Source organism: Momordica charantia (genome assembly GCF_013281855.1).
Source record: "Momordica charantia cultivar OHB3-1 chromosome 4 unlocalized genomic scaffold, Mcharantia_2.0 BLBB01000004.1, whole genome shotgun sequence".
Classification (NCBI taxonomy): domain Eukaryota; kingdom Viridiplantae; phylum Streptophyta; class Magnoliopsida; order Cucurbitales; family Cucurbitaceae; genus Momordica; species Momordica charantia.
The window spans coordinates 24,454,510-24,473,099 of record NW_028275162.1 but is presented as its reverse complement, the minus strand read 5'-3'; the positions used below and the strand labels follow the sequence as shown (position 1 = coordinate 24,473,099).

General features: G+C 31.2%; 2 protein-coding genes and 1 non-coding gene across 12 annotated transcripts; 1 reads left to right on the top strand and 2 right to left on the bottom strand.

The window, feature by feature from the left end:
- Positions 1-631: 631 nt before the first annotated feature.
- Positions 632-4,159, bottom strand: LOC111006620 (Nucleotide-sugar transporter family protein). Its single transcript, XM_022278643.2, has 6 exons — positions 3,893-4,159; positions 3,293-3,536; positions 1,929-2,113; positions 1,643-1,843; positions 1,352-1,513; positions 632-1,233 (listed from the first exon to the last, which is right to left on the bottom strand). Exons 2-6 carry the CDS (start codon positions 3,420-3,422, stop codon positions 904-906), a joined length of 1,008 nt encoding a protein of 335 aa, XP_022134335.1. The 5' UTR covers positions 3,423-3,536; positions 3,893-4,159; the 3' UTR covers positions 632-903.
- A 10,249-nt stretch (positions 4,160-14,408) lies between these two features.
- LOC111006056 (uncharacterized) lies at positions 14,409-17,624 on the top strand. Of its 10 annotated transcripts, none has more exons than XM_022277798.2 (5): positions 14,409-14,591; positions 14,927-15,054; positions 15,556-15,624; positions 15,727-16,287; positions 17,093-17,624. In XM_022277798.2, the coding sequence occupies exons 4-5, from the start codon at positions 15,740-15,742 to the stop codon at positions 17,157-17,159; spliced, it is 615 nt and encodes a 204-aa protein (XP_022133490.1). In that variant the 5' UTR covers positions 14,409-14,591; positions 14,927-15,054; positions 15,556-15,624; positions 15,727-15,739; the 3' UTR covers positions 17,160-17,624. The 10 variants fall into 10 exon arrangements, with proteins under 10 accessions (XP_022133490.1, XP_022133488.1, XP_022133489.1 ...); XM_022277796.2 differs by having other exon boundaries at positions 15,545-15,624; XM_022277797.2 differs by having other exon boundaries at positions 14,927-15,059.
- Positions 17,625-18,473: 849 nt separating this feature from the next.
- TRNAQ-CUG (transfer RNA glutamine (anticodon CUG)) lies at positions 18,474-18,545 on the bottom strand. The gene has a single exon. It is a non-coding gene; the product is annotated as a tRNA-Gln (tRNA).
- Positions 18,546-18,590: the final 45 nt, after the last annotated feature.

Genomic DNA, 18,590 nt, shown 5'->3' with positions numbered 1-18,590 from the left:
ATTAATAGCATGGGTGTCATGACACAATAACTAAACTGTTTGTTTATATATATATATATATATATATATATATTTCTTTTTATTAATAGGATGGGTACCATGACACAATACTATTTTTATTAATAGGATGGGTACCATGACACAATACTATTTTTATTAATAGGATGGGTATTTTCAATCATACTATTTTGACATCTAATAATTTCATTAAAAACTTTATTTCTAAATTTTTTTAGAATTGAGGATGTATTTTTTTGGGGTTTTGGGCTGAATGATGTTTTTTTCTTCTTATATTTGATATTTATGTTCTACTCAACTCAAAATAATAATAATAAAGTTTACTCAAATAAAATATACGCCGACAAAATAGCTTATTTAACCACTAAACTTAAAAAGTTAACTTTCAAAATAACTCTTTATAGATACCTTTACATAATATTTACATAGGTGAATCTTAAACTGGACAATTGAAGCACAGGTTTGAATTCTCTTCACGAAGCCAAGAACCAATTGTTTAAGATTGACTTTGATTGGAAGATTAAATTTTTAGGCTGTTCTCTTGAAATAAATGGGGTCAACAGCACAATTTATTTCATCTAAAAATGCAAATATAAATAGACGTCGGACACAATGAGCACAATAATTTCAATGAAATTTCTAACGACCAAAATTAGTAGTGTGATTCTGATGATAATTTATAAAAAATAAGAAAAAATGAAAATTCCAAGAAAACTTTTCCTATCCTGAATTACACAATGCCCTCTGAGAAACCGAATATCGTAAAGGAAAAAAAATGAAAATTAGAGAATTGGGTGAGGGGATGAATAAATATGAGAAATATGATCGTCATTCTAAACTCAGCAAATTAAATTAAAATTTCCTTTTGGAACGAGCCAAACTTCTTTAGACCTTCCCATCATGTTCGGTAGAATCTGTTAAACCGCTGTGTTTTTGTTGTCTAGCGGTCGGGAGCGAGTGGCTCCGACGTTCTTTTCCACCGGGTTTCGACGAGGCGTTACCATACCAGATCATTCCAATGACAGCTATGACCATTCCCAAAACTACCTGCATGTTAAGCCCCTCCTTCCCAAAGAAGAAAAATCCCATGACCAACACAAGGATCGTCTTCATGTGGCCAAGTACTTGAAACGACACAGCTGTGAATCTGCCTATGCAGATAAATTGGCTAAGATTGGTCCCCACGGCAATGGAACAGGAGAGGAATATAAAAATCTGAGGAAGTGCAAATGGGAGAGTTTTGAGCAACCAAATTCATGAAGCATAAAACTGGGGCTTAAAAGAAACAAGATCTAAATCTCTTGAGAATAGAAAGGAAGTTGTGGATACTTACGATAGAGGGTAAATTGTAGTCGTATTGGTCTACCCTTTTGACGGTCAACCAGTAGTCGAGAAAGGGTCCTATCAGTAGAAGTGATGCGGCCTGCGCTGGAGCAGTATGCCCCAACAGGTTGAAGGAACTAAGCGAATACTTCCGTTGGAGGAAATGCACATACTGCAGATCAAAGTTTGATTAAGTCAAATTTGGAAAAATGTTGCGAAATGACGCTTAGGAATATGATTGATTGGCATGTCAGTTCATACGGCGAAGATTTAAAGAAAATGTTAAGAGTGAATAACTCACGTATTGCTGCAGAGAAGTGCTCCATACAGCGATAACCGCAGCAACAAATCCTCTGGTATTAACACTGACATCAGTTACAGTGCACACTCCGACGCCCAAAAGAACAACTGCAATGCTCAACTTTGTGTCTCTGGAGTACCTAATCTTGTCCAAGACCACTTCCAATAAGCAAGATACGGGTATCATACTCAGCTTTGCAATCTGACAACAGAACAAGAACAATATGAAATTTCAGAATGGTTATGATGGTCTAATAAAAGAAAGCTGATTAAAAAGTTAAATTTACCTGATAAAATCCCACTGAATTCCACATCAGGCTAACATTCATTCCAACAATAGAAAAGTTGGCAAATATTACAAATTTAAGAAGCTCGGGTAGTGGAAGATGGGAGGGTTGAATATAACCAAGCCACCTTAGAATAACAGTCATCAGGGTGGTTGTCGCAAAATGCAAACCTGTCAAAGTTGTGGCTGCAAGGTATTGTTGGTTGCATCGTTAGAAACAAAGAATCAGCAAGCATCATCTTATGAATGTATAAATCAAATTAAATTATCACTTTATGACCTACGATTTTCCACCACAATTACCATACTTTACGCTACAAACTTGCAAGAACCATAGTCCATACCTACTTGTTCTAGGTCCATTTCCAAACTCGAGCACTTGTATTGAAACCATTTTTTGAGGGGGCGGAGTTCAATGCACCAACAAGAAAAACTCTCATTCATCAAAAGCATCAGTTAACCTCTCCTCAAGATCAATTCCCCCTGTTGCCCTTTTGATTCATGCTACTTCACACAATTCTCAACCAATTTCTATCTACATAATTCTTTTGTTCAAAATAATAAATGAACTGAAGCTCGCTTAGAAGAGATAACATTGTGGGATGACTTTATTTTGATAAAATGAATAGTTTTAAAAAATTCCAAAAACTTATATCCAGTTAACGCTGAGCAATCAAAATCAGTTGCAGCTTTTAATTTTGGGCACCTATCCCACATTTTTTGTAACTAAATCTATTTTTCATTTAAGCCACTTGGCGAGTTTTTCTATAATCTCCTTCGCTTTAATTGGGAGGATATTGTCTAATCATCCTATCATTTTTCCCCTTTTAGTTAGTCTAACAATTTCCTGTGAGAGAGAGAGAGAGAGCACACACACATATACATATCAGTTTCTCATTTATCCACCATTTTGTTTCATTGTAGCCAAGCCATGTGCATTCCGAGCAGACTACAGCTATGTTTCCTACTCCATTATTGGCATAGGCTGAAGATATAAATTCAAGTTTTGCTTTAAGAACGAACCAATAGTGTGAAAATTTAGGGCAGTGGATGGAGCTTGAGAATGTTATTATTTCTTAAGCCATCACATGAACAGCTCCAGAAAACAAACAGAAGTTCCTAAATAAGGTAGGAACCTTCTTAAAACAAGAAATGGTAAGGTAACACTGATAATTAAAACAGAGGATAATGCAGCAGATCATAGACCAGACTTGAGAAATAAGAGAACCTCACTAAACACTTAAGCGATCATACATAATTCAAGTAATCCTTAATCTCTATGTCCTAAATCAATAGATATGACGAACACGAAGAAGGTGACAATAGAAACAGAAGAGATGGAAAAACTTAGAAGAAAATATTTACCAAAGCTGAAGCCATATGTAGCCATGAGAGCTTTATTCACGATTATTATTCCAACAGAAGTTACAACGTTAAACATCCAAGCGGCTGCATCTACAGCCGCTTTCTTGTCAGCTTTGCTAGTCGGAGCCATGTTCACAAATCTTCCTTATACAACTTCCGTGAAAACCTTTATCCCTCAGCTTCCATGAAAATTGGATCACATCTACACAATTTCCATAGCTTACAGCCGAAGCAACAAGATATTCTGCAAATCCACAACAGTACTAAGTAAGAAACTCGAAAATTTCGGACAAATGAAACTCGCACTGATTACATAAAACAGTAGCAATTGCATCCTCATTAAACAAGTCGACAATACTACAACAGATCCAACCAAAAAAGTCCCGATCAAAGTAGCACAAAACACACGCCATCAGCCAAAACAGATCTACATAGGAAATCAGAATCAAACGTAAACACGGAAGATCCAAAGTCGGAGAATTCAGCAAAAGCAAAGCAGATAGATCCACGGCCGATTCAGCCACACAGACACAAAACCACAGTCCACCACTGCAAAATCGTATCGAAATTCAGAATTCATAATCAAGAAACGAGTAATACCGTCAAATCGATGGAAGCATGAGCGAGCTCCGCGAGGATATCTGAAGAAACGGAAAGGAACAGTGACAGAAACCAAAAAAGGGGCTGAGAAAACCGCAGAAGAAGAAGAAGATCAAAATGGAGAGCTGATTCGAACGGAAATCGTATGGATTTATTGAATGTGAGTGCCGTTTGTAAATCGAAGGAGATTCAGAGGTTTGGTTTTTGATTTGTGGGAAACGCCGGGCGGAAGTTGGCCAATGAAGGGCTCGTGGGAGAGGTGTACGCTTGATTTTGATGCCCACGATTTCCTACTTGGGCTTTCCAGGGGCCCACTTCCATTGCGTACTTATAGTGTGTTAACCTTTCACTTCCCATCTATTATTTCCTCAAATAAATTATCACACCTTTTTCTTTTATCCATTAAATCAAATTTTAGCTCCGTCGCGCCCCGATTAAACTTAAACTCACACGTAATCATCCGACTCTACTATATTTGATTGTTAAGGTATCTCGTAATGTATTATTTTGACAGGTAATCACCGTGGTTTGAACTCATTTCTTTTAACTATTTACTATTTACTATTTACCTTGGTCTATATTGATCACTATTCCAAATTATGATAGTTTTGATGGGGTTCTTTTGATTTATGTATTTTTCGCTTTGGTTAATTTTGTTTTTTTTTTACTTTCAAAACATTCAATTTGGTTGATGTACTTTTAACTTTTGTTTATTTTAGTTTTTATACTTTCAAAACGTTTGTTTTATCACAATACTTTTAAACAACATTTTGGCCCCTATTTGTAAATCTTGAGTATAATGATCAAAATAAATGTTTTGAAAATATATGGACTAAAATGAATAAAAGTTAAAGGTACATATGTCAAAATTGACGTTTTGAAAGTATAGCGACTAAAATGAACAAAAATCGAAAGTAGATGGACTAAAATAATATTTAAACATACAAATTTACACCTTCAACTTGTTTATTGTGAACTTTAAACTATTTCAATTACGTCCCTAAATTTTTTATTTTGATTCTAATGACTTTTGTGATACTTAAATATTAATGTGACATATTTATTGGATTGACGAATGGTGATTATTTATGATATGATATTTATTTAAATATTGATGTGACATATTTATTGGACAGACAAATGATGATTTGACATTATAGGCATAAGATAATAGACTAGTGGAATATAATAAGTCAACTAAAAATTAGTTCGAATTTCTATCTTACTATACTCAAAATAAAAAAAAAGTTTGGATAAAATAAAAGTGGTTGACGAATAAATTAGATTAGATAATGTAAGATACAATTTTTTTTTTGTATTTTATTTCTTTATACCAAATAAGTTTAAAGATACATTTTAATTTTGTATTTTATTTCTTTATACTAAAAAAAAGTTTAAGTCTTTCAAATGCATAAGAAATATTTAAATCATTCAATAGCATATATATATATATATTCTTTCCAAGCTTTTTACCTTGTTTTCCCCTTTAAAACTTTCAAATATCTATTTTAATTTTAATCTCCCAACTTTCAAAAGATTTTATTTTAATTTATAAATGGAAAAAGAAAAATTGATATTATTGTCATTAACTTTTCACTCCTTATTTAACCAGAAGAAAAAGTCGCGTGGAAATCGAATCCTAACCTATTATATGGACAAAAATTGGCCAAGATTTAGGTCAATTATCAAATGTAAGTTGAAAATTACCACATAAAGTGAAAATGTACTCAAGTTAATTACCACAGTATATTTAAAATTATTTTTAAATAGGTTCAAAATACCACTTTGTTAAATATATTTTTGGGATTTATTCTGGTCTATTTTCAAACGTCGAAATTTAATTTATGTAATTCCACTAAATTTTAAAATTAGTCTTCAATATTAATTTATGAGTAACATCTTATATATATAAAAAAATGGTTCTTATTAGTTTTTACTTTAGGAATTAGAAAATATGTTCCAACAGTGCTCTGTCAATTTAGATTAAATTTAACTTTTTTTATCGAGGATTAAAATTAACTTTAAACTAACGTAGAACTAATTTTAAGATCTATTCAAAGTTCAAAAACTAAATTCGGACATTTAAAAATATATGAACTTATATTTGTAATTACCTTTATAATTATACATTTGCTAACATTTTATACAATGAAGTTATAGTCATGGGCTCAATTGCTCTTTAGTTTTGTGATCGTTTTGATTTTTCTGTTTTTTTAATCTTTGATTATAAAACTAGGTGTGACATGCATCAATTAAATGCTCTTTTTTTTTTAACAAAATTTTTTGGTGTTAGAAAGGTAGAGAATAGGCAGTAAATGAAAGGTCTATTTGAACTGAAAAGGGAAAAATAAACTAATATTTTTATTCATAAGTAGGTTTGATTTGTTCGACAAAATAAAAGTATATAGAAGAATTAATAGGATATTAATATTGACAAACAAAATATAAAAGAGTAAATTTAACTATTTTTTTATATAATTCAACAATATAATATGAGGGGAAGATTTGAACGTATTTTGGTTGAAGATATATTAATGTACTATTTAATATAAAAACTTATTTATCCTTTTTTCTTAGGGGAAGAAAGTGAATAGAGATTAAAACCCAACTATAAGAAAATTATTAGTTATTACTTATGGGTTAAAGTTGAGCTACGTTATGGTGACAAATTATTCTATTTTTATATATAATTAAATTAATAATACATTATGAATAGGGGGATAGTGAGATTTTAACTGTGAGAAAACACTTAAATATTTTTTAAAATAGATTATTTAAAATCATTTTAAAGAGTTATAATAAAAATAACAAAAAATCATTCGAAGTCGATTATAGTTTGCGTGATTCTCGTTGTCCCATGTCCCCACAGAGTTGGTTGGCAACTCTCCACGCGTCGTATGAATGTAGACTTTGTGTGATATCAAAATATTCGACAGTTAATAAAGTATATTCTTTTTCCTTGTTTTTTTGTTTAAATAAAGTATATTATTATATTTTGTAAAATCAATTAAAAAAATTAAGAAAAAATACATTTTGGTAATTGAGATTTGAAGTATGTGACTATTTGATTCCTGAAATTTTAAAATAGATAACTTTCGTCCCTAAAGTTTGAAAAAGTATCCTAAATGATCCGTGAACACCATCTGACCGTTAGTTAACTTAATAGAATGCAAATTAATAGGTGATTGTATTATTCTAAATTATACTTTTAGATGAGGAGTAAAAAATAAATTTTTATATAATATGTTATACTAGGTGTCATTTTCTTTCTTTTTCGTCTCTCTTTCTCCATCCCCTCTCCTTCCTTATTCTCCTTCACCTTTTTCTCACCGGCCACCGACCACGGCCATAGTCATTGCCGCACTTCGTCGTTACTCGTTGGAGAGCACCTCCCTCTTCGCTGGATCTGGAACAGGGAGAGAGCTCACTCTCTCCAACGACGGCGGACAATCTCCCTCTCTCTTTCATTCCAGATCTGGAATAGGGGAGAAGGGGAGAGCTGGCGAAAGCGACAACGGCCGATGGGCGTCGGAGAGAGCTCACTGCCACCATCATCGAAGAGAGAGAATAGACACCTACTTCAAACCTCAATGACCAAAAGTGTTCATTTTGAAACTTGAGGACCAAATTGGCACCTATTCCAAACCTCAGGAACCAAAAGTGTATTTTTTACAAAAAAAAAAATATATATTACATTGTTAATTGATGTCACATTCTATTTGGAGCATGCATATTTTGAATATGAATTTTAAGGTTATCGACAACCACATTATGACAGCCTCATTCGATAGGTTTTTTTTTAAGTAAACATGTTAGATAATAAATGATTAAGTTTATCATAACCTTGAAGCTTTGGGTTCATGAATGATTTAATAGTGTTTGAGACGGTAGAATAATATTTAAGAAATAAGATGTGTGATTATACATAACTCAAATCGTCATAGCATTTTATTCAAAATGTTATAATATACAAAAAAAAAAAAGAGCATGAACTATGAGCCTCTAAGTGTGAAAAGAAAAAAATGAGTGTGAAATCAATTGTTACCCTCTTTTTAAGTACCAGACTAGATTATTTAAAAATATATATACATATAAAGACTAAATATCATATTAGTTAGAGACTTAGAGTTAGAGTACACAGATCAAAATTTTATTTTAACGTCAACGATGCCTGTTCATGGTCATCATTCATTTTATTTAAAATGTTATATAATATTGTTACAATCAATTTGAAAGGTTAGTGTTAAGTAGTGACTGACAATCTTTTTAGTACAATATATGGGTAGGAAATCGAACTTACAATCTCTTGATTGAAAATATATGTCAATTACTGTTGAGCTATATTCTATTTGGCAAATGATTGACGATTAAAGATGTGGAATTTTTTTTATCACTATTTTTTTTTTCAGAACTTAAAAGTTTTAATAGTTACTTCCATTTCCATTTTCCGACTGGAGCCTAACAACCATATTTACATCTACTTTTTTTTTTCTATCTCATCTTTTTATTTTTTTAGGAATTTTTCTATCTCATCTCCACATTGGTTATACTAAAAATATTGTTATTAGGTTTTAATTTTTGTTTTTTCCAAATAAAAAACAAATGATTTTTTTTGTTTTTTAAAATTGTCTAAGATTGTAAAATTAGAATTGTCATCTGATGGACTGTAGTGGCCCACACGTCCAAACACGATGTTTAACTGAATTATTTATTTAAGAAAAACTGTTATCCGATGGTGCAAAAAGTTAACAAAAATAATTATACTCCACTTTTCATAGGATTTTTATTTTAAATTTCTTTTCTTTTTTCTTCAATGATTTTTCAATTTTACCCCCACATGCTGTTTCATTTTACCAAATAGTCCTTCACGACGTTTGCATTCATATCAATTTATATTCCTTCTAATTCCATATATACCCTTGATCATTTATACATGAAAAACAGTCATTATTTATATGTGTCAGGGCATATTAGACACTCAAATTACCAGGTGTGTTGTGGGAGGAAAAAAAATTATATTAACCATTGGGATATTTTGAAAGATAATTTCTATAAAAGGATATATGTGAAAATTAATGAAACAAAAAAATTAATTTTAACATCATAGATATGATAAAAAGTACAACTCATGTTTATCCTATGATAAAATAAAGAGTGACACATAAACCACTCTTAATAAGACACGTGTCCCTGGCTCGGGGGCTCACTCTACCAAAGTGGGGAGGAGAAGGCTCATGTCTGATGAAGCAATGCTTAGCTCGACTCTTGCATGAGATGGACATTGTCACCCTACTTTCCAATATTCTTCTCTTATGAAAGGCAGAATCAAACTTTTTTCAAAGATATGTAGTCCGTTGCACAAGCTGGTACACAATTTATTTCACTAACCTCTAACTCATCATTTATGCTCTTCGACCTTCATGACTTAAGTTTTGGTGTGCATTTGGCTGAACACCACAAAAATGTTAGGATTTGGTACACAAGTACCATTTTAAGTCAGTAAGGCTTCCACATTAGACTCGTGTTGATGCGTCGCCTAATCTAAAATCCAGCATCAACAATGTCAATTAGTAATTATGATAATTTTCCTCAATTAGCATCTAGTTATCAATTATATAACATGTAAATTTTTATAATGTTTCAACCATGGTCTAAAAGTTGGACTAAATAGTCAAATTAATATATATTTCAAAGTAATCTGTAAAATTGTTCATGATCCAACCATAGAATAACCAAACTTGGTCATGAAAATGTTTAGCTAACGTAAGTACAACTCAATTGTTTAAGATATGCATTTTCGACTAAAAAGTCGTGGGTTCAAATTTCTACTTTTGGTAATATTCACATTTGACATATGCTCTGATGGAGATTTTTGGAGCATATTGTTTTAATAATAATAAACAAAATTATAAAAATGTTGACTCTGATCCATGAAAAATATACTCCAATCTTAGCGCAGACAAAAGGAGAAAAAAAAAGTGTCCATTACGAAAACTCTTGGCCTAGCTAAAAAAATCAAATACAAACCCAATACAACACCGCAAAAATAATTTTATGGTACCATAAAAAGATGTTAACTCACTACAAATCTTAGAAATACAACATGACACGTAGATCAATTAAGTCAACTCAATATCGTCGAATTCGTCTAACTAAGCCAACGGAGAAGACCGACTTAGCCTGAAGACCGAATTGGAGACTAAAACTCAACTAGAGAACGACTTACCCTAATTCTACCCTACCCTAGTTTACACCTCGTCAACTTATCTTCATTACCACGTGTCCGAATAATTTGACAGGATCCTGCATCAACAAAATTAAACTTCAAAATTAAAATTTACTTCTCCCAGGTACATAGGGTTGGATTTTTTATTTTTTTTTAATTTTAACTTACTATAATCCATAATATGTGAAGTTGCGATTAAAAAAATGTATTAATATAACAAAATTTTCATGCTTTGGTAAAAGAATCCAAAGATAAAGAATGATGGCTTACGCTACAGCCGGCCGACTTAATTTTGGACTCGAGTCGGTATGATTGGACTAGACCTTCACATTCTGCTATAAATATAAAATAAAATAATTACAGGCATTATTGTTTAAATTTAGTTTAAAAAAAAATTAATCCTTACTTTTATCGAGGTAACGATTTAATTCAGGAACTTTATTTAAACTTAGTAGGTAATAATTTAGTAAGAAGTTTTAGTATGTAATTGTTCGGTCTTTGCAGTTTAAAATTTATGACGACTTAGTCTCTATTATAAAAATCTTATCAAAATTAACTGTCGATATTTATCACATGACAATTCGGTTTTTGTAATTTATTAGTCCATTAAGTTTAAACTCTATGATGGCCACTTATCTAAAAATTAATTAATTTTTATATATTTATTTAACAGCCAAATATATAGGATCAGACGGTTGTCTGTGAGATTAATTTAGATGCACATAACTTGTTTGAACACTCACGAATATATATATATATATATTATTAGTTTGTCCATCTACGTATATAAGAAACTTTATTAAACCTTAACAAATTTTTTTTCAATGGAAAAAAGTCATTACAAACTTTAAACTACATAGTATTGTTACATATTAAAGTTCACGAGCTAAATTGTTATCCATTTAAAATACAACGACTAAATTACTATAAAGTAAAATTTAAAGATTAAATATTTACTTCAATGAAAGTATAGGATGATAAATGTTTTCTAACGGGTAGATTGTAATTCTCTCAACAGTATACACCATATTTCTTTTGCTTATTTTGTTTGATTATAACGATATTGAAATTTGGCTAAGATGCACGATCCATCCAATACATTTTAGTAGATAACGAGACACATTTTATATTTACATGATAATAAACTTGTATTATCTAATTTAGTTGACCGCATTAACTATATTGAAAAAAATAAAAGCTATTTTTCGTTTGAGTATAATTGATTTAAGAATAGGTAGTAGAATTTAACCAAATCATATCGAGCAAATCGTAAATATTAAATTGAAAATAAAATGAAACGAAATTATAGAGACTAAATTTAAAGTTTTTAAGTACTAAAAAAAAGTTTAAAATTTTAAAAGTATGAAAAAATAAAATGGAGTAAATTTGTAATTAGTTAACCGTATTTAAAACAGAATTTCCGTATGTTCTTTGAGAGCGAGATGAGAGAGAGTGTTGGGCCTTGGTTGGGCCCACAAAGACACGACACAAAATGTCAAGTTATGCCATAATTGGCCTATAGCAACTGCTTAGGGACAGAATAATGGGATTCATCCATTGAACCCATTTTTTCAGACTGCCACCGTTGTCAGTTCCATTTCACAAATGTCAATTCTCCCTCTTTCATGTTTATTTATATGGCAATCAATACATACAAATTTTTTATTTAATTTTTAAGCAGTGGTTATTATAAATTCATTCTCTTTAAATCATTTTTAATTTAATTCGACTCTTTAAACAAATATTATTAACTAATACAAATGGATTATTGTTGTCTAGATTTTATCATAATTGATTCATTAACTAGGTATATTGCTTATTCACGTGTATAATTTTACACGAGAAATAAGTTAAATCCATTAGTTTTCATTAATGAATTAGTGTCTTTTAACATAGTTTGTTGCCTTTATTTATTTATTCATTAATTATCGTTATCAATGGCCAACCTTAACATAGTTCAATTAGTTAAGGAACATATATCTGACCAAAAGGTCGTGAGTTCGAATCTCTACTCCTATACGTTGTAAATCATAAAGTTGAAGAATCATTAGATTATTGTTCATATTGATAGGTAGACTACTACTAAGATACTACTTGACACATGAAATTTATATGTATGCCTATCACCCAAATTTAACACGCCATTCAAACAAAATTCGTTTCTTTTAAGTTACATGTTCATGTGTCCTAATATTTTAATAAAGCAACGGATTAAAGATGCATTAGACATGTAATTTTAATTTATCGTTGGTCACTTTTTAATGTTCACCCACGAAAAATGTATTGAAAAATATTGTAATTGAAGAGGCTATATTGAAACCTATTAAACCATAAGGATTAAGTTGAAAAAACAAATACTAAAGCATTTAGAAGGGAAACATTATATTTAGCTTGAAAAATAAAGATTTGAATACTACTCTTAACTTTGATTGGTAAATTTTCAAGTCGTCTATTTTAATTCTGTATTTTACATTTTATCCATTTTATTCTAGGTGTTTTTTAAATATTTGTTTTGGTTATTATACTTTTAAAGAGTGGTTGTTTCGATCCATCCACATTTTATTTTTTATCTATTTCTTTCGATCATAATTTCAATACGACCCTATACTCAATAAATTTCTTATAAATGTAGCAATAACTTTGTATTAAATGGTATCTATTATGTATTGAATTTGTGTTGAAAAGTTTACAAATAAGAAAAAAATGATCACATTTTAAAAATATAAGAACCAAAATAGACGTTTTGAAAAGTACCTAGATCAAAATGAACAAAAGTGGAAAGAAGTACACCCATCAAACACCCAAATAAACCAAAGTTAAAATTACAAAAGACCCAAATATAGTATTTAAATTAAAAAAAAAATTATTTGTGAAAATGATCTATAAAATTTTCCATTAAAGAAAGAGACGCAACCCTAGCCAATGCGGCATGGGGAAAAAGTGTTTAGCAATTGGCATGAAAATTAGTGCCTAAAAAGTGAATCACAAGCATTAATTATTATTGGTTAAAAGAAGATTTTATCCCTAAAAAGCAATTCTCAACGAAAATTACAATCATTTTTGGTTCGAAATCTTAGGAGTGTTCCCCAAAATACAAGCATGCCAAGAAGATTTTTTGATCCCTAAAAAGCAATTCTCAACTAAATTTAATATTTTCAGATTGCTTTCATTTCCCTTTGAGAATAGCTATAATGTACTATTATTATTTTTTTAAAAAAAAATTCTATGTTATTTTCTTTCATCAGATTTCTTCACAAAATTGATCCATCAACTTTATTTTTTAACTTTTCTTTTTAGCTCTCTTAATCTACTTATAATCATTTGTTTTATACTTTTCTTTAAAATAGTGAGCTAATCACTTTTTTAAATGTGTTGCAATATCTTTTGTTTATTTTATATGTTTTTTCAAATTTTAATGAAAATTTGAAAATCAGTGCCTCTAAATTTTTTGGTATTCAGAAAATTTAAAATTTTATTTTCCCACCTCTTTTTCTATTGACAAGATGAATCATATATCAACTTTGTTTTTTAAAATTTATTTTATGTATTCTTTATATATTATAATCCTTTTGTTTTATATTTTTATTTAAAATATTGCAATCACTTTTTCAAAATTTAATAATAAATTAAGATGAACAAAATTTGAAAATTAGCTCATTTAAGCTTTTGGGTATCGAAAAAAATAATTAAAAAACGTTATTTTCACCCCCTTCTTTTTCTATTGAAAAAAATTAATTAATTGATCAACTTAATGTTTTTTCAATTTCTTTTCAGGTCTCCAAGGCTTAATCTATTTATAATCATCTTGTTCTGTACTTTTTTAAAATGTTGAGATAATGACTTTCAATATACCACTTTCTATGTCAATGTCCTTTTTCTATACTACATTCTTTTAAAATTTCAACTAAAATTCTAAATAAGTGAACAAAATTAGAAATTTTATTTAAATGTATTTTTTCTTGGTTTTTTTTTTTTAAAGAATAAGGCGACCTATTAAATAGTTGTACTATTTCCTGTCAAGAAATTATTTAAATTTGTCTCCATTTATTGGAAAAAATAATTTAAACTAAAAATTCCCATTGGAAATGAACGATTGGGATTGGCCCACCTTCATTTTATTTTTCCATCTAAAAATAATTTATCGCTTGATTAAAAAAAGTAATAATAAAAAAAAAGAAAGTTATTAAATATATATATAAAAATATAGGTGGGGCCCATCACTATCATGCGCCTGGGAGTCACCATCTTTGTCTTCCCTAGAATAATGTAAGCCAGAGACGGCTCTGACTCTTTTCTCTTCTATTCTTTAAAATATTCTCTGCGCTCTCCCAATTCCTCGGCGATTTTTACCTCTACTGGCATTTTCACCGACCGAAATCGTCAGAGCCGCCGATTTCACTTCCGAGCGCTGCCGATTAAGTCGCCGATTCCCTCTCTCTCTCTCTGCCACACCTGGTTCGAATCTGCAGCCAGGTACAGCCACACTTTTCTTCCTCTCTGTTCGATCTCATTTTTCTTCACCCGAGGAATCGAAATCTAATGGATCGTTCTTGAATTTGTGTTTGTTCCGAAAAATGTGAAACCTCTTTTTTTTTTTTTTGGTTCTAGAAGTTGTATGATAGTGGTGTTTGTGAAGCGGAAGTCAGTTCCAGATTTCGAAAATGCCGTGTTGTAGTACAAGGATTTGATACGAGTTGTCTGCATTTCGGAGTTCATGTTTCTCTGCTATGAAACAGAGCGTTATGGCCAGTGAAATGCTGGTGTTAATTGTTAAGTTTTGTTTGAAACGATTCCTGATTTTTGCGCAGGATATTGTGGATTATTCCTATTCGTTATCTGAGGATTTGGATCCCTGGCGAGTTTCAGAAAAAGTGGAAGTTATTTCTTATCGAGTTTCGTGAAGATTAGAATAACGGCGGAAGATTCTCTTTATGTGGTCCGGTATTTTCTTCTACCAATTAATTTTATCTAATCCAATTATTTATTAGTTCGTCTGTCCTTTTTTTCACTTCGTTTCTACGATGGAAATGTTTCGATTTCTCTTTCAATAGTGCTGCTGATTTGAAATTTCTCTTCACCATGTGAAATCACCCTAGATCCAAAAGGTTAGCAGACCTAAGTAATCAAGAAGCGGTTAATTTTGGACTATGGAGACCTTCTAGGGGAGGGGAAAAAATTGTGCATTAAAAACGTGAAGAAAGTAATTTGCATATCATGCATCTATCTGTTGCTGTCTTCTTGCTTCGATTCTGGTATAGGATTTCAATGCATTGCATTTACCTCACTTCATGAATCATTTTCTTTTCAAGTTCAGATTTCGTAGGACTTTGTTGTTTGTGTTGCTCCACGACCGTGGATTTATGCTTCAGTTCATATTCAAATGCTCTACGAAACTAGAACTATCTTAACTTTGTTCTAAACTACAGCCAAACTGCAGATTAGTAGCAAGAAATTTCAACATCGGAGATTGATTTACCATCAGGGGAACTCTCTTAGGAGCTGCTAGGTACGATAACCATTCTGATTCTGCGTTATTGGTGGACGAATTGCAAGTGTTCTCATAAATTCTAAGTAGATATTTCTATTGAAATTATTTTTGGATTCCCAGATGAGCTCAACTGATGTTACTGGCAGTAGAAGGGGGAGGGTTCTTTTCTTCTTCAGTTTCTGGTTGTAGCAGTAGTCTGACCCTTCTTCTCTTGGGTCAGAAGAGCGAAGATAAACCCATGAGAGTTTTGCCATTGTTGGTTGATCGAGAGCCTGATCTTAACATTCAGCTGGCTTCAACAAAGACGTGGATTTCCTGGAGGTGCGCCTCCCCCTCCTTTCGCTGCTTTCGTCAGAATCCTGCAGTGACAAATTCATCTCCTCTAAAGAAAGCGGCCACTACACAGCGTCAAGACAGTTTAAGAGCATCTCCTCGTTCTGATAATGGCAAGAACAATCACGTTCCCAGTTCAGATGATGATAATCTTGCAAGAAAGATGGTGCTTAAAAGTAGCTTGAAAAAGGCATCAGATGCTCCTATAGTTTCTGTTCCGAATGCTGATGGAAATGAAGCATTGGGAGGAAAGGGTAGCTGTGATCCTAGTCATGTAGAAAGAAGGAAAGTTCAGTGGACAGATACTTGTGGAAGCGAGCTTGCTGAAGTCAAAGAATTTGAACCAAGGTATGGAAACTTCTTCACTTTTCTTTTTTTTTTCCAATCCAATTCTCTAGAAGAAGCATAATTTTTATTTTGAAGCTTGTGAAGCATTGCATGTAGTTCTATGTCCCCATGCATTCTTCATTGTCTCAAGAAGCTATACAACCTCAATGTTCATCACATCATCCTCTTGAACTCTGCAAAATTTTAACTCTTCGTAATGGCCACTTCTAACTGCCTGCAACCTTGCCCATTGAAGTTCAAAAATTTGCAAACCACTTTACATCCCATGATTTTTCATTATGTAAATAACATTCTCATGTTTTTAAGTTAAAAGAGTCATCTAGTTTAAAATTTTGCAAGTCACTCTTCTGTCAATTAGCTTTAAATCAAATTCATCCACGTATATGGCACAGGCCCAGAATAAATTTCATATAACAATTCTGGTAAAGTTAATAGATAAAATTTTCATAAGGGCACATATTTTATATTTTGCAAATGATGGATGTGATTGACACCATTTTTAAAACATAGAGGTATGATTTGTTGACTTGAAGAATCACCCCAGTATAATTTTTAATTATCCTCATTTTCCATTCAACTACCAATGCTCCAAGTGTCTCTGAGATTAAACCCTGTTTTGGTGAAAAATGAGATTAAACCCTGTTTTAATCATCCTCATTTTTCATTCTACTGCCCATGCTCCAAGCTCTTGGCCTAGGAAATTTAAAATCTGACGCTGTTGCTCAGATATTTCAGATGAAAAATGGCATTACATGGTATCTAAGTTTGTATTTCCACTTATTTTGAATCTTGATCCCAAATGCAGCGAAATAAACGCATCTGACGATGAACATGACATTGGGAAAAGAAGGTGTTTATGCGCCATCATGTAATTCAAAATCCTTTTTTTTTTCCATTTTGAGGAGTTGTGCTCACGATCCTCAAAGATCTGCCGACTTGGATCAAATCAACTTGTTCGCTCAAGAATTTTTCATGGCAGAGGAAGCTGTGTCAGCAATTTTAGACAGGCAGAAACCAGCTCCAGGAATTCTGTTGGTCCCCTCCCCATGTTCTTCAGAGTGATCAATTTATCCGTGGTAGTGCTGGTTTCAGTAAGTTTTTTTTTTCTTCACATGGATGGCCTCCACTTTTTAGCACTTTTTTGTTGCTTTTTCACTGTATCAGTCCCTTTTTTTATTTGTTACTATATATAAACTGTGTTCCTTCTGTGGTTTTCCTCCCTGTATGAACAATTTTTTGGGATATTTTCTGTTTAGTATTTAGAAGGAAGCTTTTGATAATTTGATAAGGCTTTTGTTGGTTGGTATTAAAAAAAAAGATTAATGTTGCTACATGAATTCTGTTTGTTGATTCACTACTTCCACTGTTTCTAGATTATGAAGTCTGATTCATTTCTGGATTAAATATGCTATGTTTATGCAACGATTTTGAAAGGAATGATATTTAGGTGTTTGGTAGATATCTTCCTAAGTATTAAAAATTTGACGACTATTTTATATATATATATATATATATATATATATATATATATATATATATATATATATATATATATATAATCTCTTTTTTTATGCACTCGTCTACATTAGTTGTCAACTATTTTAACGATAGTAAGTAGAAACAGCCTACTTACGTGTAACTGTAAGACCCGAGATATTATTCTTCTAAAATTACAAATGAGAAAATGGACTATTAATGTGCATTCTCTGTAGCTTAAATTTAATATTGTACTTTAGAGTTATAAAGTTTATTAAAAATTCATTACAAATTTGGATTTGTAGCATATTTTTCATGAAACGTGAGCAGGTGAATGAAGCAAACAAACTCGTCAACTTCTTAAGTACGAAGATTATAATTAAAAATATTATATATAACAACTTAAATGTTACCAGAACTAAACGTAAAAATCATCAAATTTTTGTTGACTGCAATTTATCTAATATAACATACTCGTTTTTTAGTAGAACAAATATGAGAATGGACTATAACCTCTTACTATAATACATTACATAGTAATTAATTTATTTGGGATGAATTCAAAATAATACTAATAATAATAATTTATTTTGTACAGGGCATGTCACATTGGTTGAAAACATAATTTAAAATTTTGTATTTCAAACTCAATATTTACATATGATGCACATGCTTTAACGGTTAAAAAAATAGGGAAAAAAAGAAATAATAGGTTCCACCGAGATTTGAACTCGGGTTACTGGATTCAGAGTCCAATGTCCTAACCACTAGACCATGGAACCATTTGATATCCTAAAATGAAACTACATTCTATAAATATAATTTAA